This window comes from Drosophila obscura, unplaced genomic scaffold (assembly GCF_018151105.1).
Source record: "Drosophila obscura isolate BZ-5 IFL unplaced genomic scaffold, ASM1815110v1 contig_150, whole genome shotgun sequence".
Classification (NCBI taxonomy): domain Eukaryota; kingdom Metazoa; phylum Arthropoda; class Insecta; order Diptera; family Drosophilidae; genus Drosophila; species Drosophila obscura.
Genome location: NW_024542736.1, coordinates 2,165,290 through 2,191,081, shown reverse-complemented (window position 1 = coordinate 2,191,081; position 25,792 = coordinate 2,165,290). Strand labels below are relative to the sequence as shown.

At 47.7% G+C, this 25,792-nt stretch overlaps 5 protein-coding genes across 6 annotated transcripts in view; 3 read left to right on the top strand and 2 right to left on the bottom strand.

Moving 5' to 3' along the window:
- LOC111064765 (disintegrin and metalloproteinase domain-containing protein 12) overlaps positions 1-5,927 on the top strand; it is a 34,243-nt gene extending 28,316 nt beyond the window's left edge. Inside the window, exons 6-8 of the mRNA XM_022352535.2 lie at positions 36-1,395; positions 1,464-1,593; positions 3,369-5,927. Coding sequence (XP_022208227.2) covers positions 36-1,395; positions 1,464-1,593; positions 3,369-5,214 — 3,336 coding nt within the window. The 3' untranslated portion in view covers positions 5,215-5,927. The remainder of the gene's footprint in view (positions 1-35; positions 1,396-1,463; positions 1,594-3,368) is intronic.
- A 56-nt stretch (positions 5,928-5,983) lies between these two features.
- Positions 5,984-7,998, top strand: LOC111064772 (cell cycle checkpoint protein RAD17). Its single transcript, XM_022352547.2, has 4 exons — positions 5,984-6,102; positions 6,159-6,832; positions 6,888-7,351; positions 7,415-7,998. Exons 1-4 carry the CDS (start codon positions 6,088-6,090, stop codon positions 7,873-7,875), a joined length of 1,614 nt encoding a protein of 537 aa, XP_022208239.2. The 5' UTR covers positions 5,984-6,087; the 3' UTR covers positions 7,876-7,998.
- Positions 7,999-8,009: 11 nt separating this feature from the next.
- Positions 8,010-9,746, bottom strand: LOC111064782 (protein HEXIM1). 2 transcript variants are annotated; one of them, XM_022352557.2, is made up of 3 exons: positions 9,594-9,746; positions 8,888-9,499; positions 8,010-8,823 (listed from the first exon to the last, which is right to left on the bottom strand). In XM_022352557.2, the coding sequence occupies exons 1-3, from the start codon at positions 9,613-9,615 to the stop codon at positions 8,375-8,377; spliced, it is 1,083 nt and encodes a 360-aa protein (XP_022208249.1). In that variant the 5' UTR covers positions 9,616-9,746; the 3' UTR covers positions 8,010-8,374. The 2 variants fall into 2 exon arrangements, with proteins under 2 accessions (XP_022208249.1, XP_022208250.1); XM_022352558.2 differs by having other exon boundaries at positions 8,888-9,436; positions 9,594-9,745.
- A 1,131-nt stretch (positions 9,747-10,877) lies between these two features.
- LOC111071084 (serine protease easter) lies at positions 10,878-12,372 on the bottom strand. The gene is made up of 4 exons (XM_022362247.2): positions 12,209-12,372; positions 11,933-12,108; positions 11,714-11,861; positions 10,878-11,654 (listed from the first exon to the last, which is right to left on the bottom strand). Exons 1-4 carry the CDS (start codon positions 12,279-12,281, stop codon positions 10,957-10,959), a joined length of 1,095 nt encoding a protein of 364 aa, XP_022217939.2. The 5' UTR covers positions 12,282-12,372; the 3' UTR covers positions 10,878-10,956.
- A 411-nt stretch (positions 12,373-12,783) lies between these two features.
- On the top strand, positions 12,784-23,932 carry LOC111071005. Its single transcript, XM_022362126.2, is given in 7 exon segments — positions 12,784-13,012; positions 18,450-18,869; positions 19,082-19,548; positions 19,550-20,998; positions 21,067-22,175; positions 22,272-22,373; positions 22,499-23,932. Coding segments are annotated over 6 exon segments (3,699 nt in total). The 5' UTR covers positions 12,784-13,012; positions 18,450-18,593; the 3' UTR covers positions 22,795-23,932.
- Positions 23,933-25,792: the final 1,860 nt, after the last annotated feature.

Below are 25,792 nucleotides of genomic sequence, written 5' to 3'. Positions count from 1 at the left end.
CCATCAGCTAATGCTCCTCGTTTTGTAATCCCCAGTTGTATGTGCCCCTGAACATATTTGTGGCGCTCGTGGGCGTGGTCATATGGAACGAATCGAACGAGATTGAGTTCTCCAGCGACGGAGATGTAACGCTGAGGAACTTTCTCAATTATCGCAGCACCAAACTGGTGCTGGAACACCCCAACGACAATGCCCAGCTGCTGACCAAGGAGACCTTCGCGGGGGGTGTGGTGGGCAAGGCGCTGAAGGGTCCCATCTGCACATACGAGTACTCGGGGGGTGTGAGCATGCAGCACAGCCACGTGACGGCGATGGTGGCCACGACAATGGCCCACGAAATGGGGCATAACTTTGGGATGGAGCACGACTCACCCGACTGCCACTGTCCGGACGAGAAGTGCGTGATGGCCGCATCGAGCACATCGGTGGTGCCCGTCAGCTGGAGCAGCTGCAGCATCGATCAACTGACGATCGCCTTCTCGCGCGGCATGAACTACTGCCTGCGGAACAAGCCGGAGCGGCTCTTCGACTCACCCACCTGCGGCAACGGGTTCGTGGAGCCCGGTGAGCAGTGCGACTGCGGCCTGCCCGAGCACTGCCGCAACAGCTGCTGCAATGCCACCACCTGCATGCTGCACACGAATGCCTCGTGCGCGACCGGCGAGTGCTGCGACCTGGACAAGTGCCGGCCCAAGCTGGCGGGCAGCGCCTGCCGCGAGGCGGAGAACGAGTGCGACCTGCCCGAGTACTGTACCGGCGAGTCGGAGTACTGTCCCACGGACGTCTATCGGCGCGACACGGAGCCCTGCGACGGCGGACAGGCGTACTGCTTCCACGGCAACTGCCGCTCCCACGCCAACCAGTGCCGCATCCTGTGGGGCCCCACCGGCGACAACTCGGTGCACTGCTACCACAAGAACATGGAGGGCTCGCGACTGGGCAACTGCGGCTACAATCGGCTCAACAAGACCTTCGTGCAGTGCGAGGCGAGGCACGTGAACTGCGGCATGCTGCACTGCAACCATCTGAACGAGCGGCTCGAATTCGGCATGGAGTCAGCCGCCGTCCTGTCGCACTCCTACGTCAGCCACGACCGCAAGATTGTCGCCTGCCGCACCGCCCTGGTGGATCTGGGACTGCAGACCACCGATCCCGGCCTCGCCCCCAACGGGGCCAAGTGCGGCGAGGACATGATGTGCGTGGACCAGCGGTGCCTGCCCGTCGAGCAGGTGCGCCAGCGCGGCATGGGCACGCCCTGCCCGGACGACTGCAACGGCAATGGGATATGCAACAGTCGGGGCCACTGCCACTGCGACGTGGGCTTTGGCGGCGAGTCGTGCGCCCTGGCCGGATCGGGCGGCTCCCAGGACAGCGGCCCAGCCACGGATCCCAATGGTGAGTCCTCGAATGCAGCCTGTTGGAGGCAGGAGGATCATTGCTAATCATTGCCAATCCCATTTCAGGTGCCCTGGGCCTCAAGCGGTTCCTCTGTCTGCTGTTCTTCATGGTTCTGCCCCTGGTGGGCGTCTGCTGGCTGGTCTATCACTGCCACAAGAACGGAATGTTCAGCGGGGGAAAGCTAGCCGACAATATGTATGTATCGACCTCCACGTCCTTCAGCAGCGGCTGCCATCCGAGCAGCAGCAGCAGCTGCGTCTCACCCAAACCACATGCACCCGCACCCACACCCACACCCATACCCATACCCACCACTAACCCTGCACCTAACCTAACAATGGCAACTGCCACCGCCCCTGCCACCATCACTAACATACACGCCACATTGCCGCGAGTCCAAAAGTCCAGCAGCAGCCCGGTCGCAGTGCATCCGCGGCCGCCCTGCGTGCCCAGGAGCCAGAGCAGCTACGTGGTGCAGCCTCTGGCGGCCACTATGCGGCGTAAACTCTCCACGCCGCAGTTGAATGCCATGCAACAGCACACGAATAACAACAATAACACAGAGTCACTGAACAACAACACAAGCAACACGAGCAACACCAGCAACAACACACTGAGACGCAAGCTGGACATCACGGCACCGCGTCTGCATGCAACCACGAATCCTCTGGCCCTCACCGAGGGCGCCAAGTACATACAGAGCGACCCCGCGAGGTGCGCCAAATACTAATCACAAAAAAAACCAAAAAAAAATATATACAGAAAATATGACTTGCAAGTTGCAACTGCTTCTTATACTGCCACACTGCCACGCTGCAACACAGACAAACAAAAAAAACAAAATGCTGCATGACTTTGAGCCTTGGCTTTGCCTTATCGAGTGCGTTTTCCGATATCCTTGCAGATTGCAGACCATTAGGGAAAAAATCCAAAAATAATTAAGTGAGAAATTAAGGCCTTAAAATAATTTTTTTTATTGCAATGGATCGTGCATAGTTATGTCCCTCTGCTGTATTTATGTACAGTAAAATTCGACAGAATCCAGATCCTTATATAGATTTCTCATTAGTCTCGTGTGCCAATTTATTCCTTAAGCAAATATCGCACGAAAACTTGCAAAATATTTATGAATTTATAGTATTTTAATCTCATTTATAAAATTATCAATTTAAAGCTTAAATTATTGCATACCCCTGCAAAATATTTCAATTTTCGAGCTGTCCACACGTCATGTAAATATTTTATTCTCGTGCATTCTCTTTGGAAGCATTCGCTTGTGCGTGTCGAGTGCAGCAACTCGAAAGGACAAGAGCGATTCTCGAAGTTAGATAGGAAACAGATCGAAAATAAAATCAGTTGAAAGAATACGACTTAAAGGAGATATACTGACATATACCCGTACTCCCCACTGCCATATGTACCATAGGTATAGAAAACAAAGAAAACGATCTACAGCCACGTCTGTGACATCTGCCAGGGTATCTCCCAGACTTCGGTGTACCGAGGAGACAACTTGCCCCCAGCTAACCGTTCACACCCCTTCACCACACGCACTCTCTTTTGTGTGTCTAACCAAAGCACTAATCCACAACTAACGCAGCCTTAATGTGTAATGTGTAATGTATGCACGCGCTTAGCTTTAGTTGATTTCGTTTTGTACGCACGTTTCAATAAATAATGTTTTTGTTTTTAATCGTTTTATGGTGTTGGTTTTTGTTGTGCCCTGCACTTGAATGTATCTCTTTACCTTACTGTAAGCTTGCCTCCGTATTCGTATCCTTGACACTTGACTTGACTTGCCTTGCCTTGCCCTGCCCTGCCCTGCCTTGGTGTTGGTTTTATGTTGCCCTACTACCCACCGCACGATTCTACTGCTTTGGTATGTTACACACACTCAAATATCCCCCCAATATCCCCCTTATTTCCATTATCGTAATGCATTCTAATCCTTTATTTCGATATGCTTGCAGCTTAAAGACGTCTGGCGCGGGACCAAGCAAACCCAACGCCTCGCGCTCCAATCAGAATGGCAGCGGACCACCGCCGGGCAATGGGCATGGACTGCCCAAGTCGACGCCCAGCAGCACAGACGACATGAACTCGGCGCTGTTGAAGTCACCGAGCGACTCCAACGATCCCAGCGCCGGCGCTGGAATGTTCGGCAAGTTCCAGGGATTCACCCTGCGCCCGCTGAACGCCACCTCGCCGGCGAGCAACTACAGTGGCCCGAATGTGGCCTTTGTGCAGCCCACTGTGCAGCAGGATAATGGAGTGCCGCAGCGCTTGGCCCCGCCGCCACCCGGTGCTAAGGCAGAGACGGTTCCGGGCACTGCTGCGTCGCTGGAGAGCACAAAGAGCGGCGCCACCTGGCCCAGAGCGGCGCCAGCGCTGCCGCCGCCTAATCCTGGCTCCACAGCCCGCCCCATTATCTCAAAGCCGGTGCTGGACTCGAGCACTCGGACCCTGGTCCCTCTGAAAGGAAGCACCGAGGACTTGTCACCCAATCGACAGGCGCCAGCTCCGCCCGTGCCCCTGCATGTCGATCCCAAGCTGAACGTTAAGCGGGACGGGACCATACGTCGCTTCGCCTCGTTCCTCAAGAAGGAGGACAAGCAGCCGCCCAAGGAGAAGACCTACATCGATCGGGAGCGTCTGCGGACACTGGAGATATCCGCACCCATGCCCGTGCCAGCCGCCCCGCTGACAGAGTCCTCAAACTCGGACTCGGAGACGACGCCCCGCGAGGAGGAGACCAAGAACCTGGTCAAGCGGGCCCAGTCGATGCGATCGCCCACGAAGAAGGTGCCGCTGCAGACCTTCGGGTCCATGCGCTCGCCTCCCGGCCTGCCACGGCCCAAGAGTCAAGTGAATAACGGCGGCGGATCTTCGCGGCCCAAGTCGCCGCCACCACGTCCACCGCCGGTGGTGAAGAAGACGAATTCTGTCAGCTCCTCGGGCTACCAGCGACCGGTGGGCGCCAGCCAGATGTCGACAGAGAACACCTACGATGACTGCGAGTGTGTGGAGACGCGGGCATCCAACGACGACATCTACTCGGTCATCGATGAGATACCGCCGGCGGCACAGACGCTCAAGCGCAGCGATCTGGTGGCCAGTCTGGCCAGCAACGGCAGCGGCAGCGGAGACATGGGGCTGCTGGGCGAGATCGTGAATGAGTTTGAGAAGCTCAACGGAGACTCCATCTATTCGGGCAAGCCAGCGCCAACGCCAACGCCAACGGTGGCGGAAACCGCATCCGTGGATGCGCCCCGAAGTCCCCAGCGTCCGGCACCGCCCAAGCCGGCGAGCAGCGTGATTGCCATGGCAGACGATAAATCTGCGGCGGTGGCTGCTGCTCCCACATATCTGCGCTCCGCGGCTGTCAATGCGCCCGTGGCTCGGGTGGCGCCCACTCTCTCCGACATATCGCCCTCGCGCGCCTTCTCCAGCTTCAAGCCGACGCCGGCAAACTCCAGCACGTCCAACAAGGCGACACCAGCGCCAGTGGTTGTGCTGCCAAAGAGGACTGGCAGCAGCATTGGCAATGCCACGCGCCCCAAGTCCTTCATGAAGAGCACAGCCAAAACACTGCCCAATGGACTGACAGCCGCGCCATCGGCCACCATACAGAAGCCCAAGCCGCTCTCGGCCAAGCCATCATTCAGCGGCGGCGGCGGTGGCCTGGGTAAGCGAGGCCCTGGCGGTGCGGCCTCTGCGATAGCGCCCACGCCGCCCACAGTGAAGACGGTCGCAGGGTCAGCGACGCCAAAGTCCAACATTGCATCGCTGACGCAGCGCTTCGAGGCGAGCAAATAGACTTAGGAATTGACATGGAGCAGGGATTGGGGTTAGGTCTAGATCCCTCCGTTGATCGTGCATCCGTATAGATCCTTGCTCTGTGGGTTAAACCAGACTAAAGCTAAACTTTTAGTTAAGAAACGATCAAATTTTATTTGGCACTGACTACGACTACGACAACGACGAAGATGATGGTGCTAGAGCGTCGTTTAAATTCATTCCTCTACTCTACTCTCTACTACCGATGTCCCCCACTAGTTAGATGTAAGGCTAAGGCTAAGGCGCTGCTCATGTGCTAAGTACTATGTATCTCAATGGTTAATTTTTAAGCTCTGCATTGCATGTGAAGTGTTTTAGTTTAGGACCTAGCTATATGTATATGTATGTATATTCTATTCTATTCTATTCTATGGTAATCCCCCCATCAATGTATTTATGTATATGTTTACACGCTATATATACTATATGAATATATATTGTATGCTTTTGTAAATAAAAACCAAAGAAGTTCAATTGTCACAACAAAATGCGCCGCCTTACCCGCCACAACTAAAATGTGCTAACCGTTTTGTACAGTCGGAATCGAAAAGAAAGTGCATTAAAATAGCGAAATCAATTGAAATTGTCTCAATGCTTGAATGAATTATGTTGTATATCCCCCCTATATAGATATAAAGCCGAAATCAAACAAATATATAAGTCCAACGTTATGTGAAAAATATATATTTAACGAAAAGTAAAAAAAAAACCCCGACTTTTTTTTTTCATTTTCAAATATTTGAATTTATGCAGTGTGACCATTGCCGCCAAACTACGCGCTAGTGTATTATTCCTAGCGATTTATGCCAAGCGTTAGTGTATTTACTCAGAAAGAGCTGGAGCGACACAAAAATGAGCGCACGAAAGGTAAACAATTTGAATTTAGCTTATTTAATCCAATTAATGCAGTTATAAATGCATAGAAAACGTGGATAAAATGCGCTTTCAGCGATTGGAACTTGACGCCGCCCACCGCCGGTTCGGAGGGCACGGGAACACCAGCCAAACGCACAAGAAGCGCACCAAGCGCGCGAACTCGAAGGAATCAAAATGATAATTCAATGCCTACGCTGGCCGCCGCCGCCTTAGTGGATCTGACGGCAGGAAATGATGATGAAGACGGATGCGGGGACGACAGTGCACCGCCACCACAGATTCGTGAAGACTGGTTGGAGAGTTTTGCGCCCAACAGCAGCGAGGAGCTGGCCGTGCATCCGAAGAAGATTGGCGAGCTGCGGGATTGGCTGCGTCACTGCGAGGCCGTGCGTATCAAGGCTCCCGCACAGATATGCCTAGTGACTGGGCCAACAGGCGCTGGGAAGACGGCTACACTGCGTGTGCTGGCCAAGGAATTTGGATATAAGCTGCAAGAGTGGATAAATCAGGTGGACTGTGAGGTTATTAATGCACTGGGCAACCAACCCAGTGGCGGCTCCTATGTGGGTTCCCGTCTGGAGGCTTTTAAGAGTTTTCTGTGGCACGGCTCGCGCTACAAATCCTTGCTGGATGCGCCGAATAGGCGCAGACTTCTCCTGGTAGAGGACTTTCCAAATGTACTGCTAAGTGATTCTGAGGCCAACTTTGACGAATTGCTGGAGTAAGTATCCACAAAACAAAGCAGTCCTTTCCAGTCCTTATTATTCATTTTGCAGGGAATATTCCATCCATGGGAAATGCCCGTTGGTATTCATCGTAGCCGATGCCAAGTCGCGGGGTCTCAACATAAGCTACAAGCTATTCCCGGACCAACTGAAGGCCAAACACCGCATCGACCATATCAGCTTCAACTCAATCGCAGCGACGATAATGCAAAAGACAATGAAGACATTCTGCGCCATCATGCAGCAGAAGGAGAACAAGGCGCTGTATAAAGTTCCGCCGTCATCAGTTGTTGACTCAATAGTCGTTGGGGCCCAGGGCGACATACGCAATGCGCTGATCAATCTTCATCTCAGCTCCCTGAAGGGAACACCCAACATGCCCACCAAACCACTGAGCGTAAGCTCAGTTACCAGCAAGGGACGCAAACGCAAGACGCAGTCAACCCTGAAGTCGATAGGACGTGATGAGTCCATCACCCTGATGCATGCACTTGGTCGTGTACTGAATCCAAAGTGTATGTTCAATACATTCAGCTGAAATGGAATCTTTAATGATTGTTTGGTTTGGTTTTTTGCAGTCAACGAGGACAAGCGCTTGCAGCACAGCCCCGAGGTCTTAACCGAAGCCTTTTGCACAGAGCCAAGAAACTTTGTCAACTTCATCCACGCCAATTATCTGCCGCATTTCCGAGACATTGAAGATGTTGTGCCCACCATTAATGACCTCGGTCTAGCCGATCTCATGCTCAACGAGTATCGTGTCGATGGCCTATCCACAATGGGTCTCAATCTCGCCATTCGCGGCAGTATGCTAGCCAACAGTGCCCCCGTCAGCGGTTGGATGCCCGTCCGCGGTCCAAAGCGAATCAATGTGCTGCCTCAGGACCCACTAGCGGAGCAGAAACTAATGGGCATTCGATACGCAAGCACCTCAAAAGCTCTCTACGCATCCGAATACAAGTCCTTTGTGAAATGCATAGCTGCCAAAAGTGCTGAAGAGATGATGCCAAAAGAAACTGAACTATCCATAGAGGATTAGCTTTCAGAGCACATTGTTGTGTAAACTTAATTGTAACCATAGTTATTATTGGAGTTAATATTTAAGGGTCGTTAGTTGCGAATGAACGTTGATTAAATTATTAATTTAGCAGAACATAAAACAATTGCCATTTCCATCTGTATGGGGGTGGAGAATTTACAATTCAACAATTTTATTCATCCACAAATCGGTTCTGTTCTCATTTATAAAAAAAACATGCACTAAAATCGCTAACGCTATGAAGCAACATCTTAAAATATTTCACACAATTTGGACGCGTTGCCAATTGTGGCACGCCCATGGAATATTACATCCATGGTAAGGGTAAGATGGTGTAGCTATAAAAAATGATTGGAAAAAAATACAATTGAAGCGTTTACACATGTCTTAAACAACTAAACGAGGGGGGTCTGTCCAGATGTCGCCAAGTTCTACCACATATTTTGAGTAATCTATTTACATAAAAGAGGGAGAGAGATGGGTCCTCGTCCTCTTTTTTTTACTTGTCCGTTGCATCGCCGATCTTTGGCTCGTCGCTGGAGTTACCATCCTCATCCATGGGATTGGGATCCAGCAGACGGAGACGCTCCTCCTCATTGGCATGCCCGTTGAGATGGATTGGCGACCGAGACCGGGACCGGGAGCGGCTTCTCTCTGCATGGCCGTTGGCAATGTTCAGTCCTGCCACACCCATCTCATGGGCATCGCTACTGTTCGAGGTTGTGCTGGACGTGGTGCTCGAGGTTGTGCTGCTGCTATCGCTCTCGCTGTCCTCGCTGGAAGAGTCCATGGGCGTGGGCTGCTGTTGCGCGGGCTGTTGGCGTGCCTGCAGCTCGCAGGCAGAGCTGGCAGTGGGTGCAACCGCTGATGGCGGCGATGCAGCAGCTGCTGCTGCCGCCGCTGGCCCCGCTGCTGTGGAGCACGAGCGAAGGAAGTGAGAGCGCAAAACTAAATAGAAGAGGTCATTGAAAATTATTTGGTAATTGGAGGATTTGAAGGCTATGCCACTCACATTGATTCTCGCGCGTAAGCTGACGCATCTTTTCATCCAGCGCCCGAATTTTAGCCCCGAACTCCTTGGAGATATTCTGAGCCTTGGAATAACGATCCTCGATTTGCAAACACTCTTGGATTAGCTCCGCTTTGCTCATTGTCTCCAGGCGCTCTATGCGTGCCCTCTCGTACACATTGGAGAACTCCTTGGAGAGGAACAGCACCTCTGTCTGGGAGCCAAAGCAATTGTCATCGGAGTCGTCTTTGGGCACCTCGGACATGTGCTCCTCCATCAGGAAACGATTCGTGTTGTAGGGCACGAGCAACGAACGGGAACGGAGTAGCTTGGTGCGTGTGGTTGCCGTTGATCCCTGATGGCCGGATGCCATGTCCAGTTTCCACTGCGGATATTGGTTCTTGGTCTTTTTTGGTACCATTTTAGACTTCTTTCCGCGGCGATGCTTTCGCTTGGGTATGGAATTGTGATTGGCCATGGGAGGACCACCGCTACCACTGCCTCCGCCTCCGCCGCCGCCTCCTCCATCCAGGGGCCTCTGGGACGCGCTCTCTGCAAGACAATTCGAATCGGAAACTGTAACGGCCGCCTCTGTACAGCTCGTCGAATGCAGCTCTGCAGCAGCATCAGAGAAAAAAAAAACAACCAAGGGAGATAGTCGCCAGTGGTCGTGTTTAGTTTTCCTGAGAGCACCTGCTCCAATATTTACCTGCTTTTACTGCTTCTGCCATTATAATTCGTTTGCACTGACACTCAAAAGACACTTTTTGCGCTAAACTTTGTTTGTTTTCTTTGTGTATTTTTTTAATGCAATTTCCGAAGCTTGCGAATTTCTAGCAGTGTGACCGCGACCGTTAACGATAAAAATACCATGTAGCCAAAAAATAAATACCATAAAATAGCATTTCAGGTTCAAGAAATACCATTTAAATACCATAAATTTAAAACTTTAATTATCAAGTGTTTTGTGTATTCCGTAATTTTGATATTCAGTTCAATATTACTAGCTGATTGGCGCTGTCAGCCCTAAGCAAATAATTTTATTCAATTCTTCAATAAATTTTGTACAGGATTGGCTAGTTTTCAGATCTCTTTTTCATTGGATTGTTTACATAATAAGGTTCAAACAAAAACGGCCAAAGCATAAAACGTAAATGTTGACTAAATGTGACGTCACTGTTGCTGGTCAACCAAGTAGTTTCTGCATTAATTGGAGCCTGAAATTACAAACAATATCTCAAGTCCATAATATCCATTTTCCCAAGGTATTCAGATTTGTTGATTTCGTGCCAAAGTTGCAGAACAATGCTGCTAATTCATTTCCCCATGTTGCTGAAATACAAATATACAAAATACAAGTCACCACGAAAGCGTTCTCATCACCTCGGAAAAGAGAGCAAATTTTGTAAAACCACCATATCGATAATATCGATATTGTTAAACGATTTGGCGGTCATTTTGAAAATTAGACAGTGGGTTAATCGTTAAATGTTCATGATCGGAAATAGTTTTCCCCGATTTTGGTATTCATTTTAATATTAATAGCTAGCTAAGAATATCATCACTGAACATACATAGAACCTGTCCAAAGTGGAATCCCTTCAAAATATACCTTTCTATGGTAAAAAAAATAACGGAAATATACCGAAGAAGAAACGAACTTAATCCCCTCTATTAAAACAGGCTAACTAGAGGCCAAGAGTTAAACCACGGAATATAATGATGTTTGTAAGTTTATCTTGTAGAATCAATAAAAAAAAAACGGCCAGGATATCTTTCATTTCATATGAACTGCGTTAAATTTCTTCAAGTTTAATTCGTATAGGTACAAGTTCGAAAATTCGAACATTAGCGGCATTCCTGGAATCGCCTTATACACATCTTTTAAAAATTCCGCCGAAATCATAAATCTTTGAATGTATTAAAATAAACATAACCTTTAAAGGCATTTGCTGTATTTTTTTTATTTAAAAGCGATTTACAAAAATACATACATTCGATTCGTATATGAATGGTTGAACAATTTCTCGTATGTACAAAAAAAATAAAAGCAATGCAATAGATTCTTCCACTTATGGCCTTAGCTGTTCCTGTATCCAGTCAACGTAGGAGGCCACACGAGTGTAGACATCGGGCCAGTTTGGATTTGGACACGGAACGGGCCCAAAGGAGATTAGGCCTGCGAGTAGATAGCTACCATTCTTGAACAACATCAGGGGTCCGCCACCGTTTCCATGGCACTCGTTGCTGTTGGCGGCACCGCACAGCTGAGTGGGTTGGAGGTGCAGATTCCGAATGGCGTACTTATTCTGGCACTCCTCCATAGAGGTAATTGTCACCGTGCTCTTCTTGAGGCGCGGGCTGGACTTGGCCTGCCAGCCGCCAACCTCAGTAATCAGACCCTGCAGCTCGTCAGCGCGCAGCTGCTTGTTGGGCAGACAAATGGGCTCCACGAACTCGTTGAGTAGGGCCGGCTGGGCCAGGCGTATCAGGGCAATGTCATTCACCTGGCTCTGGTCGGATTTGCTGTATCGCGGATGGATGATGACCTGCTCCAAGCCAATATCCTGGTATACGGGAGCGCAGTCGGCGGTGTTCGTTTGCTCGAGAAACTGGCAGTCTGGATTCGTGCTCGTGTCCCATTCCCCCAGCCGCACGGCGCTAATCCGCAGATTATCGGCCGCACCAATGGCCACACAGTGTGCCGCGGTGAGCACATAGCGGCTGCTTATCAGCACTCCACCGCACGCATGGATCTTCTCGTTGGACGCTGCGAAATGTGGACGACTGGCAATGAGAGGAATTGATGGCTATCTGGTGTAGACTCACCTTTTGTGTATTCGATAAGAGCCAGCCATGGGAACTCTTTGATCCGCGTTTCTGTGGTGTTTGTGCGCTGCCACCTAACAGAGCCGCAGTTCTGGGGCAGCAACGGAACAGAGAGTGCACCCAGTCCCTCCGTGCTGGGACAACAGACCTATGAATCAGTGGAGAGATTACAGCGGTTTAGAGGTTAAAACTTCCCTTCAAGGTAAGTCTCTGTATCACCTGAACATCACGGTGGCGTGCACCACATTGATTTTCGCGCAACAGACTGCGATCGCTCTGGGTTAGGTTCACGGATGACAATATCTTCATAAAGTATTCGCACTCCCGGATGGAGATGCAGTGCCCGATCGCCCTACCATTCTGGGTATTCGATAGGCAGTTCTCTGTGCTCTGAGCTGCAAGTGGACATGGAGATTTCATACAATACTAAGTTCACTGCCAGACGTGTTTACGAATGATAGAAACGTCCCGGCTCCGTGCCCGTCCCCTGCCTACCGGTCGAGCACAATGCCAGCGAGAAAATAACAGCCGCCACAGCGGCTGTGCTTCGGTCAGAAAAAGTTCCCATCGCGCTCCGGATTGATCAGAGCTATACGATTATCAATCTGAACCGATGTGGGGCTAGCGATCAACTCGACGGCGTGGGGAAAACAACAAGACTGGGCCTGAGATTTGAATTGAGAGTTGTTAGACTCGTAATTGAAAAAAACCCCCAGAGAGACCCAGCCAGAGCTTCAACCAGAGCCCCATCCAGAGCCAGATCCATATAACATAATCGCAGTTGTGCAACCGGGTGACCCATGCTTTTGGTTTAATATTGTTTTCTTAATCTCCCTTCTGTCCCGCCCCAGCACAAGTCATGAAAGCGAGATTAAAAGACTTGCGTCTCCTTTGATATATTTCGGAAACGTTATCAGTTTTAGTCATGATACTGAGTCTTCTTGTTTGAAATATTTCGGGAAAACGTTATCATTTTTAGTTTTGACTCTGCGCGGTACTTTCTCGAACACAGTGGCAACTCCGCATACAATCACACCCAAATTACTCACGCAACGCACCCATACAGTTGCACAGAGTTGTCCGCCATCTTGGTTTGCGTGTTGTCTTCTCTCAACTTCCGAAGCGAAAATTTAATAATAAAACGCATTTAAAGCGATGCCCAATTAACCGAAACACCAAAAAGTGCTACAAAATATATTTACCTACAGCTGAGAGATCGTCTGGAGTTTGAAACTAAAAGATTTCAAGCCGAAAATTGCATTTGAAAGTGGAATTGCAGGGCGAAGAAAAAATTCCCAGGTCTGTGCTGGCGTAATTGGCAATGTATGTGTCTGTACATGTGTGCGCGCTGTGGTATATGTGAATGTGTCTGTGAGACGCTACGTAGAGTTGCCAACGTACCAGGTGCTTTCGACATAAATGCATTTTGTACACAAAACTGTCTACAAATGTTTTAACAAAAGCAATTAAAAATGAATTTGGCCATCATTGTCCAGACAACTGCATGATTTCGGTTGCATATTTCAGTAATTTTTTGCCATATCGCCACCGTCCGCCCAGTCGACAACCCTGTCGATGGGAAGGGTACTCAAACAACAAAAACCAAGTATATTGCGCGCGTCGCTGCGGCGCCAGTTTACTTTGGCTCGTCATCAGGTTGGGTAAATTTTTTCTCGCTCTCGGGGCTCTCTCTCTGTGTGCGTGTGTGTGTGTGTGTGTTGTGAGCTGAGTGTTGCGCTGATTGCTGGCAGTGACGCATTCTTGTTTTGCATCAAATCAAAGAAAAAGACAGCACAGCGCACATTGATTACTCGGTATATATGTAGAATGAATCTAACAGCAATTAAAAATAGTTGATTGAAATCATTCATAGTTATTCCACCATATACGCAACCAGTGCATGTGCAATTACACGGGGTGCGAATACACAAGTGTACGGCCGGATAAGGTTTGGAGTGGGGGAACAAAGTGAAAAAGGAAGAGGAAACGAGAAAAAGGGCGAGGGCGGCTCCGCCTTTGAAAACGGTTGAAAAGGAACCAGTGAGAATAAAAGAAATCATAAAAACGCCGGCAACAGCGGTTTTCGAGTGCGCTTCACATATGTGCATACATACATACGCTGTACATATGTATACGAATGCTGTAAATAGTACGAAAACGGGTGACAAACAAAACTCTAAAACGGAATTCAAAACGCGTTCGTCGCGCTGCTTGCCCCCCCAAAGTTCATTTACACGGAATTTGTAATTTGTTTTGTTTAGTTTTTGTTGATTTGTTTATTGGCCTCTCCCTCTCTCACACAAATGAGCACATATGCATATGTACATATGTAGGCATGGTGGCGCTCTTAATATCGTTTTCCGACAGTCATGATTATCTCCGAACTGTGTCTGCGTGTGTGTTTGTTTTGCCAAAAAACGTCTTGCCGTTATCTTTGGCTTTAACGGAACAGATGTATATATATACATACAAATGTGTGTTCTCGGGTGTCTGTGTTTTTCCGCTAGTACCGTACCTGTGACAGCTGCCGCTTCGTTTCAGCGTGCACAGAAAACAACTGTAAACCTTTCGGAGTTTGGATTACTGTGGATACGGATCTCTTATATTACACCTTGGATTACTTACACTCAACAACAAAACGGAATAACTGCCCTCAACATACTTTTGGAAGCGCCTGTAATATCTTGGAAGAATGTACCATACGGGTCATAGTTCGGTTCTACTAGTGCCAACACTAAACACCGTTTTGTAAACCTGTCTGGAAACAGAAGGAACAGGAAGTTATGCGTCTAACCTCGTTAACCTGGTCCGTGGTGGTGGTGGTGATGGAGCAACAGCAACCCACCATTGCACCATCCCACCAGGCTCTATCAACAATCTATCCCCACCATCCCCCACATAAATACCGCTCTGGAAGTGCAGAAACCTCAGTGGGAAGTGGACGGACGGGCCTACGTACAGCGCCGCTGAAGTGGAGCCTGAGAGCTCGTCTGGCTTCGCTGGTTGCCTTGCTGCCTGCCTGCCTGCCTGCCTCTTGGCGCTCTGCCTTTTGCCTCCATCTGCCACTGCGATGGTTTCAGCCTGCCTCCATCTGCCGATGCGGTGGTTTCAGTCTGCCTTTGCCTCCAACTGACGTTCAGCCTGCTTCTGCATCTTCTCCCTCTTCTCTCTTTTGGCAGTGGCGGTCGCTGTCGTCATTATGTTATATAGCTTTTTTTATATTTAGCTTTACACAATTTAGCCTTCAGTTTCCGGTTATGAAGGAAGCAGCAACGACAACAAACGGGTTCGGTTCGTTTCGGGCTCGACGTCGACGTCAACGTCCCCTTTCCTGCATTTGCAATGTGCATTTAAATGTAATTTTAGTTTTGCGTCGACAGATGCTGAATGAATGCTGGATGCTAAATTCCTGAAGGGCCCGAAGAAGTCTGCCCTTCCAGAGTATTTCCCAACCACAAATGTAGTACATAAAATCGGTCCAGTCCATAAATGTTCAACTGGTACTTACTACATACATATACATATATCTCTGGTTCTTTATGTTGTAAATGTGTTGCTGTAGCTCAGTGAGCGTAACGCTGCCAAACGCTTTGCTCTCGTAATTAACCTCTCGACCGGCTTTCTGCCTGCCTGCTCTGCTGCCGCCTAGCTGCCTGGCTGTGGCTGTAGCTGGGCCTGGGCTCTATAGAGCTCGTTTACCCAGCAGACCTTTGAGCAGACAAAGTTTCCTAAGCCAGCAACCTTCATTTGCCAGGGCCTTCATTTTCAACGCGGGGTTTCTTTAACATTTTCTGGCTGCCTGCAGCAGCAGCATCAACGCGAGGAGTTCTGGAAAAGGTTTCATAGCCAACAACGATGGAAATTTTTCAAGAATGCTGTACAAACACCATATACCATATGATATGTTATTGTAGTTCCTCTTCGTTTTAAAAGTGTTGTTCTGGAAAACTACCATTGCCCATGAGTTTTCCAAGTTTCCATTTCTAGGTCCGCCCGCCCCGACTTCCTTTCGACAACAATTAGATATCTTTGAAAGATCTCTGATCTCATTTTCTTTTAAAGCTCCAACAACAATGATTTGTAAGGCTTCTACACGTTTTGTGGTTGTTGTTGTTGTTGTAGTATTTTTCTACCCGGAGTCGATGTCTTGCCACTAGCTTTTCTGCCTCGACTTCTTTTGTCTTGGTATTCTTTGGCTGTTTTCTTGTCTCTGCCTCTTATCATTCGACATTCGAGCGTGTTTCCAAGTCGGATGAAAAAACGAGTTAACATTTAAGACCTAAAATGGCCAAAAACCTCGCGACTGGCTTTGCCACAGATGGAGATGGACAAGAGAGAAGAGATAGACAGAGCGAGTAAGAGAGAGATGGCAGAGGAAGCAAACCAAACCAAACCGAACCAAACAGAACGGCTCGAACAGCAACAAAAGCAAACAATAACAAATTCCCAGCATCGTCATTATTTGCAATTATCGACAGTCTGCTTTAGTGTGGTTTCTCAGTCTGTTCTTTCTTTTATTTGTCTGTTAAAAACAACTCTTCGTAGTCTTCGGGTTCGTTCTTCCTTCTCCTCTTTCTGTGGTGGATGGACTCTTGAGATCAAAAACCTTTGGTCGGAATTTATTTGATGTACTTGTCCGTGTTTCTCTGTTTCTGCTTCTCTGGTGCTGGGTGCGTACGAGGTCTGGTCTGGTGGTGTATCGTGAATCGCGAATGCGTATGCGATTCGCTCGTCTTTAACCTTAAAGATTTCAATGCCGTGCGTATAGTGTTGCCTTCCCACGTCTCGCCACCCGCCTTTTTCTTAACGCATTGAATAAATAAAACGAAATCATAAACAAAACTGTCACGTACACTCCTGCACTCAGGCACACGTATAAGAAGTTGGGGAGGTGTTCTTGAGCCCCCCCAGCATTTGTGAGGGAGGGATCTGTGTCTGTGTGTGTGTGTTATGCAGGGATTCCTGCAAATGCTTTCAAAGTCATTTCCTTCTTTCGCAGAACATGTTACGAAAACATAAGCAAACAAAGCAGCAGTACTCCCCCCATCCTCTCTGTCTTGTTGGGGTATAATCATGAAATGGCTTTCCTCCCCTGATGGAAGCATCGAGGGGGAAATGGAAATCAATATGTGTGCGCTCATGTCTGTGTGTGAAACTAATCAAAGTGCAATGCAAATGAAAAAACAATGAAGACATATGTAGAAAGTGCACTCTGTGACGGAAGATTTTTTATGAACAGGGATCTATAATTTTCATAAGAGAGACACCCTCGGACACCCTACATATATATTGGGCACACTCCCTTAATCAGCCGCAAAAGCGCCGAGGCGATAAATATAGCCGTATAGGTGGAATCACTCAGTCTTAAAGCTATCTGTAGTTGGTATGATTTTGCAGTCAGAGTTCAAAAGTCTGAATCGCTTAGAAAGTTAATCATGACGCTTTCAGATTAAAAATTAAAAAAAAAAAATATATAAAATTTTAATATAATGTATTGTTTATGATATATAAACCCCCCCACAAGTACTGCGACCAATCAGATAATATAGACCACCTCCTGATCTCTATAAGAACATAGACAATCCAACAATAGATAACTACGATTTTATTTGTAGTTTATTTTATCTCCTAAATAGTTGGGAAAAGAAACTAAATTTTCTCTACTCTTTATTTAAGATCGTTTTATCGAAAAGATAATTTGTCTTTTTTCTTCCCCTTTTGCCTTGTGCGCTGGCAAAGTCCAGTAATACGGGGGCCCCCATTTTCCGCTTATCTGACTTCACGGTGTAGCGTTCTCTCTCTGTCGCGTTCTTTTGCACTTGCGATCCGCTGCGATCCACTGGTGTGGCGTGTAGCCCCAATAATTGTTGCTTTTCTATTATTCATTTATTTATACGCAATTTCTTTTGTTGTTGCTCATATACGGCTGTTTGTTCGTGTGTGTGTATATCTGTATATGCAAATTTGTGCAAACAAACTGTTCTCTATGCCCGTCTAACCGGACTCGTGTGTACATTATACACATGTATTATTTATATGCATGTAGATGTAGTATGTATTTATTATTTATATTCCCTTGATTTTAAACAGATGTTTCCAACCCCATAAAGCATATATATTCTGGATCAGAATGACTTTGGATGACTTTCCTGGAAACTGGTATTTCTGAGTAACAACTTTTTACTTTATAACAAATTCAGTAAGCAGAAACTACGTAAGGGTATAAAATGCGTCGTAGGCCAAAATCAACCTCTCTCTCCTCCCAGTTAATTGCGAATTCGCTTTATTATCAGCATTTGTTATTAGCATTAACGGCAGCAAGAGGGGAGGTTGGAGGTGTTAGAGTGACTGCGACGTTCAGGAGAAAAGAGAGAGAGAGAGAGGCGGAAAGAAAGCAACGAACGAGCGAACGAAACAGATTTATTTATTTTGATAGTAGTTTGTTTTTATTATCGCATTCGTTTCCCCTTCAGTCCCCCCAGCCTTCGCGTATGTGTGTTTGTGAGTAGAGAGAGAGAGAGAAAGAGTGAGAGCGAGGGACAGTGTGTAAAAGAGAGAGCCTGTGGCGGTGTGTGTGTGTGTGTGTGTGGGGTGAGAGTGAGTGCATGTGTGACTGCATTCTGGAGAGCACGTGACAACGCCCTGTTATGACGTCTCAGGCCGGCTGCTGCTGCTGCTGTTTTTTATTTCCGCTGACTTATCGATTCTTTATTTCGTTATCTTTTTGCACTCTTAGATCAAATAACAAAAGTGAAGCGACGAACCAACAAAATCAACAACCGGTCACCAAGCAGCAGCAACAGAAACAGACGAGACAGCGGGGACAGACAGAACGAGGAGAGGACCAACAGACGAGAGCGGCAACGGCTTCACATTGGACATGTCATGTCAGCAAGCGTCCAGATTTCATCCAGCCACAACAGCAGCAGCAGCAACAGCAACAGCACTAGCTAGGAATACAGCCACCAAGAGAATTGCCACAGCAGCAGCGGCAGCAACAGCGGCAGCCATAAGCACAGCAGCAGCCGCAACAGCAGCAGCAGCCACGCTGACGCCAGGGGAGAGCGTCGCCGGCAAGACGACGACAGAGGATTCGGATCCGTATGCATTCACAGAGACCGTTTCAGTCGCGCCGCCAATTCTATTCAATGCACAGGTAAGTGCCATAAGTGGGACGCATTGTTGCTGGGTAGCCGGCAGCCTTTTGTAGACAATCAAACAATGCACCCAGTTGCAGTTATAGTTGCAGAACTGCCACTGCCTCCCCCCCACCACCACAGCAAGGGCATGGCAAGAGTTGTTAACCCTTTTTTTTTTTAATCCATGTCAAACTCTTACACGTATCTTTTGTCTTTTGCGCGTTTGTAGAAATCGCGAGCCCGCCTAAGCGAAAACAACAAGAGCAACAGCAACAACGGCAACAATAGGAGGCTAGTAGCAACAGCTGGGGCAGGCAACAGAAAGGCCACTCTTGCGGCACAGCTGAATGCCACAGCAGCAGCCGTAGCAGCAGCAACAGCAGCAACCGCAAAGGCGCAGGCGTCTTTAGCAACAACAACAACAACAGCAGCAGCAGCAGCAACAACGAATTTCAATAATGTCACGCAATCTCAGAGACAGCAGCCAGCATTGTCGCCGTCGCAGTTGCCGCTGCAAGCGCAAGCGTCACCGAAGCGGGCTACCAATGTCTGCATCGTTAGGCCGCAGCAACAGCAGCAGGAGAAACTAGCAGCAGAGGCATGCCAGCAGCCGCCAACGCCGCCACCACCCCTCTACTCCCACACGCCCTCGCTGTGGCAGACGCCGCTCATTCTGGACACCAGCCAGAAGCAGCAGCAACAAGCATCATCATCAGCTCCAGGCTGTGTCCATTGCATTGGTCAGCCCGCCAACATCGCCCGCCTCGTTACCCTCGCCCACTCTGACGCCCACTGCAGCTGTGACCGCCATGGTGGCACCGATTGTCTCGCCCAAGGGTGGCCTGCCACTTCCGCCGTCGAAGTTCCATCACACCACCCTGGCCCAGCACTTGCAGAAGGTGGAGTGTCTGAAGAAGAAAAAGTCCTTGCCGCTGACATGTCAGAACAACAACAATAATAATAACAACAACAACAATAACAAGCAACATAACCACATGGTAGAGTCACTGAACAAAACGATAGGGACGGCAACCTATAACCTGACACAACCGCCACCACTGACGGTGTTCAACACGGGAACAGTCCAGGCGGCTCCTCCGCCAGCAGCCGCTCCTCCACAGAAACAGAAACATTCCACCAGCAGCTTGGATGACAGCGATCTCAACGAGATACCCGTCAATGTTATCTTTCGCAAGCCCCCAGTCCTGATGGCCGGAACAGGAGTAGGAGGAGTAGCAGCAGGAGCAGCAGGAGCACCAGCAGCAGGACAAGCTCAGCCGAACGGAGTCAAGTTGGTGATACCACTGACGCCGCCAACTCCGCCCGAGGTGACTACGCCACCGCTGCTGGCTCACCGACTGCCGCAGTCGCAGCCAGCTGCTGGCATACCTGCATTGGCTCCCAGCTTGAAAGTCTCTTTGCCACCGGCTCCCGTTGTTTCTCTGGGATCTGCTGTGCACTCTGGAGGCACACTGCTGATTGTGTCAGCAGCCAGCCAGGCGACGTCCCCGGTTCCCACACCCACACCACTCACCCCGCCCGGAACTCCTGCAGCATCCATCAAAACTGAACAAATGTCTTCCAAAGTTGCCAATGCTAATGCTGCCGCCAATGCAAACGCTGCGCCAAAACGTCAAACGCCAGGAGCTGCTGCTGGCGGCAGAAGAGGCAACAACAACAAAACCAACAATGCAGCGAGCGTCGCAAAGAAGAATTTAGCGACAAAGCCTGCTCCGCCACAGGATCCGAAACCGAGTCCCCATCCCAATCCGATTGTACTCCCCGTAGCTGACAAGGCAGAACCCGCTGTCCGGCAGCGGCGTCGCAAGGCCGCCTCCAAGCGCTACTCAGCGACGATCAATGAGAATGAGACGACGGACAATGCGACGGACTCGCCGTACTGTGTGCAACAGCATTGGATGCACTCCACCGGCAGGGAGATGGTCCTTGACGTTCCCCTCTCGCCCAGCAATCGCCGCGAGGAACGGATTGCCGTCCGCAAGGGTATGCTGAGGCGACAGGCGCTGCAGTTACTGTCCACGCGATCGTTGCAAGATTTGCCAGTGCGAGCGGCCCGCCAGCGTCTCCAGTGCGTCCAGAATATGCTGGTCAAATATCAGGATCACGCAGGACAACAGCAGGGCATGTAAGTGAACGTTCGTCTGTTGCTCTCCAGCACTGAAGTTAATCGAATGGTTTTTTTGTCTTTTGCAGAGGGATTGGCAATCGCTGTCTAGTGTCCACCTGTGGACAGCCCACGCTCACCATGGCCGCTCACTGTGAGCGCCACATTGTGAACAACAGCACCCAGCAGCTGTTCCAGCCATGCGCGGCCTGGCGCATGGACGGCACAGCCTGCCTGGCGCCTGTCTTCGATGTCCTGCATACGCTGCCCCTGTGCACCGTTCACAGCCACCTGCGTGCCGGCCTCGAGATGGTCAGGCCAATGGCCAAGCTAGCTGCCGCGAGTCTGCCCTTGGCTGGAGTGCCGCTGGCAGTGGCACCGGCAGCAGCCGGCATGTCAGGCAAGCGCAAACGCAAGGCCAATCCCAGTCCTGTAAGTCGTCCGCAGAAACGGGGCAGGAAACCGAACGCTGAGCAGCAGAAGATGAGCCACCAAATAAGCAACCAGATTACCACGCTACCGGTGATGCCATCGGCGGTGATGCAACGAAAGAGCAGCACCACTTCGCTGGAGTCCATAGCCAGTAATTCGCAGTGTTCCTCGGCCAATTCTCATTCCCAGCTGTCCTACACGCCGCCCACACCCGCGCCAGTCCCAGTCTCTGCACCATCGTCGCACGGTTTGCCACACTTGTCCATACCGCCGGCGCTGGCTCCACTGAGCGGGGACTACCAACCGAAGCATGAGCAGCAGCAGCAGACGGCACTGTTCAAATTCGAAGCTGATCCGCAGGTGCAGCAGCTGGAGAGTGGCCTCAATCTGCTGGCCAGTGCCAATATCAATATAAAGGCAGAAGAGATTAGCCAAATTGTGGCACAACTGGCGGCGGCTGGTGGGGATCTGCAGCCGCAAAACCATCAACTCAACAACAATAGCCTTCACTTTAACAATAACAACAACAATATGAGTTATAGCAACAACAACAATAGTTTCCCCTCGTTCAACGCGGCCTTTGGCAATGCCATTGGCCAGCCAACGCACAACGGCCAGCACACGGCCCTGGGCCTGGCCAACACGGCGAATCTGCTGGGCCAGGACATGTTCGGTATATGCGAAAACAGTTCGGCGTATGCCAGCTCCGAGGACACGGGACTGGGTGGCCTGAGCGAATCGGAGCTGATTGGCGCTAACGATGCTGGTACGTACATTGCTGTTTTGATTGCATTGCACTTAAGCTTTAGCAGCACTGGGATCGACACTGTTTCTAACACTGAACCTTTATTTTCTCTTGCAGATGACATAGCATTGAATGGCGCCCACTTGCTGGAGGAGCACGATCTGGTAAATGTGTTCGACACGCTGCCGGACGATGCCTTCAACGAGCTCTTTCAATCCGGTGTGTATTTAACAGCAATTTTACTTGTTTTGTTTTTCGTTGTACTAATTAATGTGTGCCCTCGCTGCCATTGCAATCGCTGTCCTGTCCGCCCTCGTCCTGGCCTGTGCCGCCTGCCCACGCAGTGCAACAAGCCGAGTGCGAGGCCATGGATCGGGCGCTCGAGATCGCCGACAAGAACCTCAAGTGTCTGCAACAGACGATTGTCGGCTCTGAGGATAACGACCTGCTTAACGATTTCCTCGATGATATGTTAGCCGATGGTGTGATTAGCTCAACGAACACGTCCGGCATCGATGCCGCCACACTGTTCGTCGACAGCAGCAGCGGCGGCGGCAACAGCAGCAGCAACAGTGCCAACAGCAGCTGCACGCCGGCCTCCGCCTCTGTGGCGGATATACGCGGCCTGGTGCAGACCTAAGACGCGGTCCCGGTCGAGGACCAGGTCAAAGGCTATAGCTGGCACACGGCTAGCGTCACTTTCAAGAGATCTTTCGAGCTATAAACTGAAACTGGAAACTGCAACAGCAAGTCCACTTCTGAGTAGCTTTCGTGAAGAGTTTTGGGCGTTTTCGGCATATTTCTCACCAGATTCTGGTTCGGCACACAATTCTATATATATATATATATGTATATGCTGCTTGAATGTATGTGTATCTTTATTGTATATGCTCCTGCACACATATGCATATGGAAATCGTATAGATATGGGGTTAAATGTATAAATCAAAACAAAAACAAAACAACAAAAAAAAAACAAAAAATTCTAAAAAATTGAGGAAAAAAAATTTCGATAAAATATTTACTGCAATTTAAACAACAAATACCTAATAAAAGAAACAAACAAGAATGAAATGTATGTGTATCTTCGAGTACACACGAACACCCACAAACACACACATACACACAGCAGTAGCATTATACATATAACTCTTAAAGTAACCTTAATTGTTAGTGTAACAGCAACAACAACAAAAAAACAACGTGAGGATTGTAGAGTGCAGCTTTATTATACATACATAGAAAACAGACAGACAGACAGATACATTATACATTATATAGAAAGGGAATCGAAATCAGAATCAGAAATCAGAGAAACACCAGAACAGAATCCACTTTCGTAGGGAAAAGTTGGCAGCATATTTTGATTTTCAATTAAATTCGATGGCATTGATGGAATCAATCAATCTATCAATCAATCAATCATCGTTCAGCTAAGTAATCAAATGAATTTGCTTAAACCATTTTGTGGGAGCGCATTTACAGCAAAAACACTTTACACTCGAGGTCGAGATATCCGCGATTGAGATCGAGATCGAGAATTGCAATCAATTACAGAACAAGGAAATACAAAAACAGAACCATAATTAAAAATGATGATAATTTTTGTGTTTTATAAATAATTGATTTGCACACACACACAATACACATACACACTTATACACACACACATACATACATACAACGTACAAGGGACTAGTTTGAAACCGCGAATCGTATTACTAAATATACATACTATATACTTATATAAAACATATATAAATATATATATATATATATACAACAAATACTATATATATATGTAACACCATACATCTTAAGAGTAAGCTTTAATTTAAAATATACAAGCCCCCCTTTCCCCACAAAATAAAACAAAAACAAAAATAAGAGAGAGAAAAATCAACAAAAAATAAAAAAAAAGTTATGAACTCGATTTTAATTTAGCCTAAACAATTTTAAAAAGCAAAATTAGGCTGCCCCTTAACCATTCAAACAAACAAACAAACAACCAACGTTTTTGAGTTTCTTATCATGCGATTCAATTCTTCTGTAAAATATCAAGTATAAATAGTATAAAACTTAAAAATAAACTGTAATTTTCTTTAGTTAGTGACACACACACACGTAATATATATATATAACAAGGGTATATACGAGTATATAGTATATATATATATCTACATATATATAAAACCAATACACACATATACACAAAAACATGCAAGAAAACTGTTACGCTTTAAAATACGATATAAAACTCACAACCAACCAATAACCACAGCCCCTACAGACTTTCCCCAGATCATTTCATTCCAAACAAACAAACACAAAATAAAACCCACACCATATCCCTCCCAGCCATTGTAAGTTTTCATTTCTCATCTGTCGTCTGAGCAAGTATTAAATGAATGAAAAACACGTTTAATATACCCTGGATAATCATTGTATTTGTATATGTATCACATGCATCGACTTGGCATTATGTTGAAGCATCCTCCTTCATCCGATCCCCCACGACACCACACACATGCTCATTGCTATCCCATCCACTGGGATTATCATTTAGGGGGAAGTTTTGAAGGAAAACGAACGAGCAGATAGAAGGAACTACTTTATACATAATGGAAACTCTGTAATATATTATATGATATGATATGTGTAACTCCCGCACTCTCACTCTCTATCTCTATATGCATAGATGTAACTGAATTGTATGTATTCGTTCTTGAGTTAGTTAATTACATTACTGATTTTTGGGTTTACAATTCACGTAGCCCATGTCCCTGTCCCCTGCCCCTCCCCAACAGCCCCCGAAAACGCTACTCTGATCTAATTCGCTGTTGCAAGTGACGCGAACAAAATTAATGTTTTTTTTATACATACTACATATACCGAAACTATGAAACTATACCATGTATTTTTCTATGCTTTACATTTATTTTTTTACACCACAATTGGTATACTTTGTAAGAACTCCAGAGATGGGTCCTCCCCTTCTAAAAGCCGCCTCGTTTCCATCAGTTGACGTTATGTTTTTTTTTCCAAGTTTTCGGTATGAGGTACAATTTCATTTTTGTAATTTATGTGCATTTTTGTGATCTAATTTGTGTAACTATTATAAACGAAAAAAAACAACAAAATACTTTAAGAAACCAAAACAAACAAACAAACAAAAAAAATATACAAAACCAACAGCAAATGAAAAAAGAATTGATTGATTTTATGGCAACTGAATATTTTACCCTGAAAATATAATACAATATTTTTAGTAAAAAAAAAAACAAAAAGAAACCAAAGCAGGAATTGTTTTTATTCATTTGAAAGTAGCAAGGAATGTGGGTTTGAGCTGGATCCTGGGTAGACACTGAGAGGCCAATTATAGTAGTGCCGGTACTTGAAAATTTCGAATTTTACAGCAACACGAAACAAGAAACCAAACAAGAAACAACTTTCAACTAATCCACACGATTGAAAGTAAATTTAAAAAAAAAATAATAAAAACAAGAAAGAATCTCTCTTTGCAAGACGATTCCTTGTGGTCGAAAAGCAATAAATTTTGTGTTGACTGCTATAAATATTGTTTATTTTCTGAGTTTTTTGAAACCCTCCTGGGCACTTGATCCAGACGCAGTTACAGG

What these genes read in the sequence shown, in the direction of transcription:
- LOC111071084 (XM_022362247.2), bottom strand. Translation starts at nt 12,281, where the DNA reads ATGGGAACTTTTTCTGACCGAAGCACAGCCGCTGTGGCGGCTGTTATT. An exon ending in CACGCCACCGTGATGTTCAG is followed by an intron (nt 11,862 to 11,932) that starts GTGATACAGAGA and finishes ACTGATTCATAG; the next exon opens with GTCTGTTGTCCCAGCACGGA. An exon ending in TCTTATCGAATACACAAAAG is followed by an intron (nt 11,655 to 11,713) that starts GTGAGTCTACAC and finishes CACATTTCGCAG; the next exon opens with CGTCCAACGAGAAGATCCAT.
- LOC111064772 (XM_022352547.2), top strand. An exon ending in AACTTTGACGAATTGCTGGA is followed by an intron (nt 6,833 to 6,887) that starts GTAAGTATCCAC and finishes TTCATTTTGCAG; the next exon opens with GGAATATTCCATCCATGGGA. An exon ending in TCGTGTACTGAATCCAAAGT is followed by an intron (nt 7,352 to 7,414) that starts GTATGTTCAATA and finishes GGTTTTTTGCAG; the next exon opens with TCAACGAGGACAAGCGCTTG.
- LOC111064782 (XM_022352557.2), bottom strand. Translation starts at nt 9,615, where the DNA reads ATGGCAGAAGCAGTAAAAGCAG. An exon ending in GGCAGAAGCAGTAAAAGCAG is followed by an intron (nt 9,500 to 9,593) that starts GTAAATATTGGA and finishes ATGCTGCTGCAG; the next exon opens with AGCTGCATTCGACGAGCTGT. An exon ending in GCTTACGCGCGAGAATCAAT is followed by an intron (nt 8,824 to 8,887) that starts GTGAGTGGCATA and finishes TCTTCTATTTAG; the next exon opens with TTTTGCGCTCTCACTTCCTT.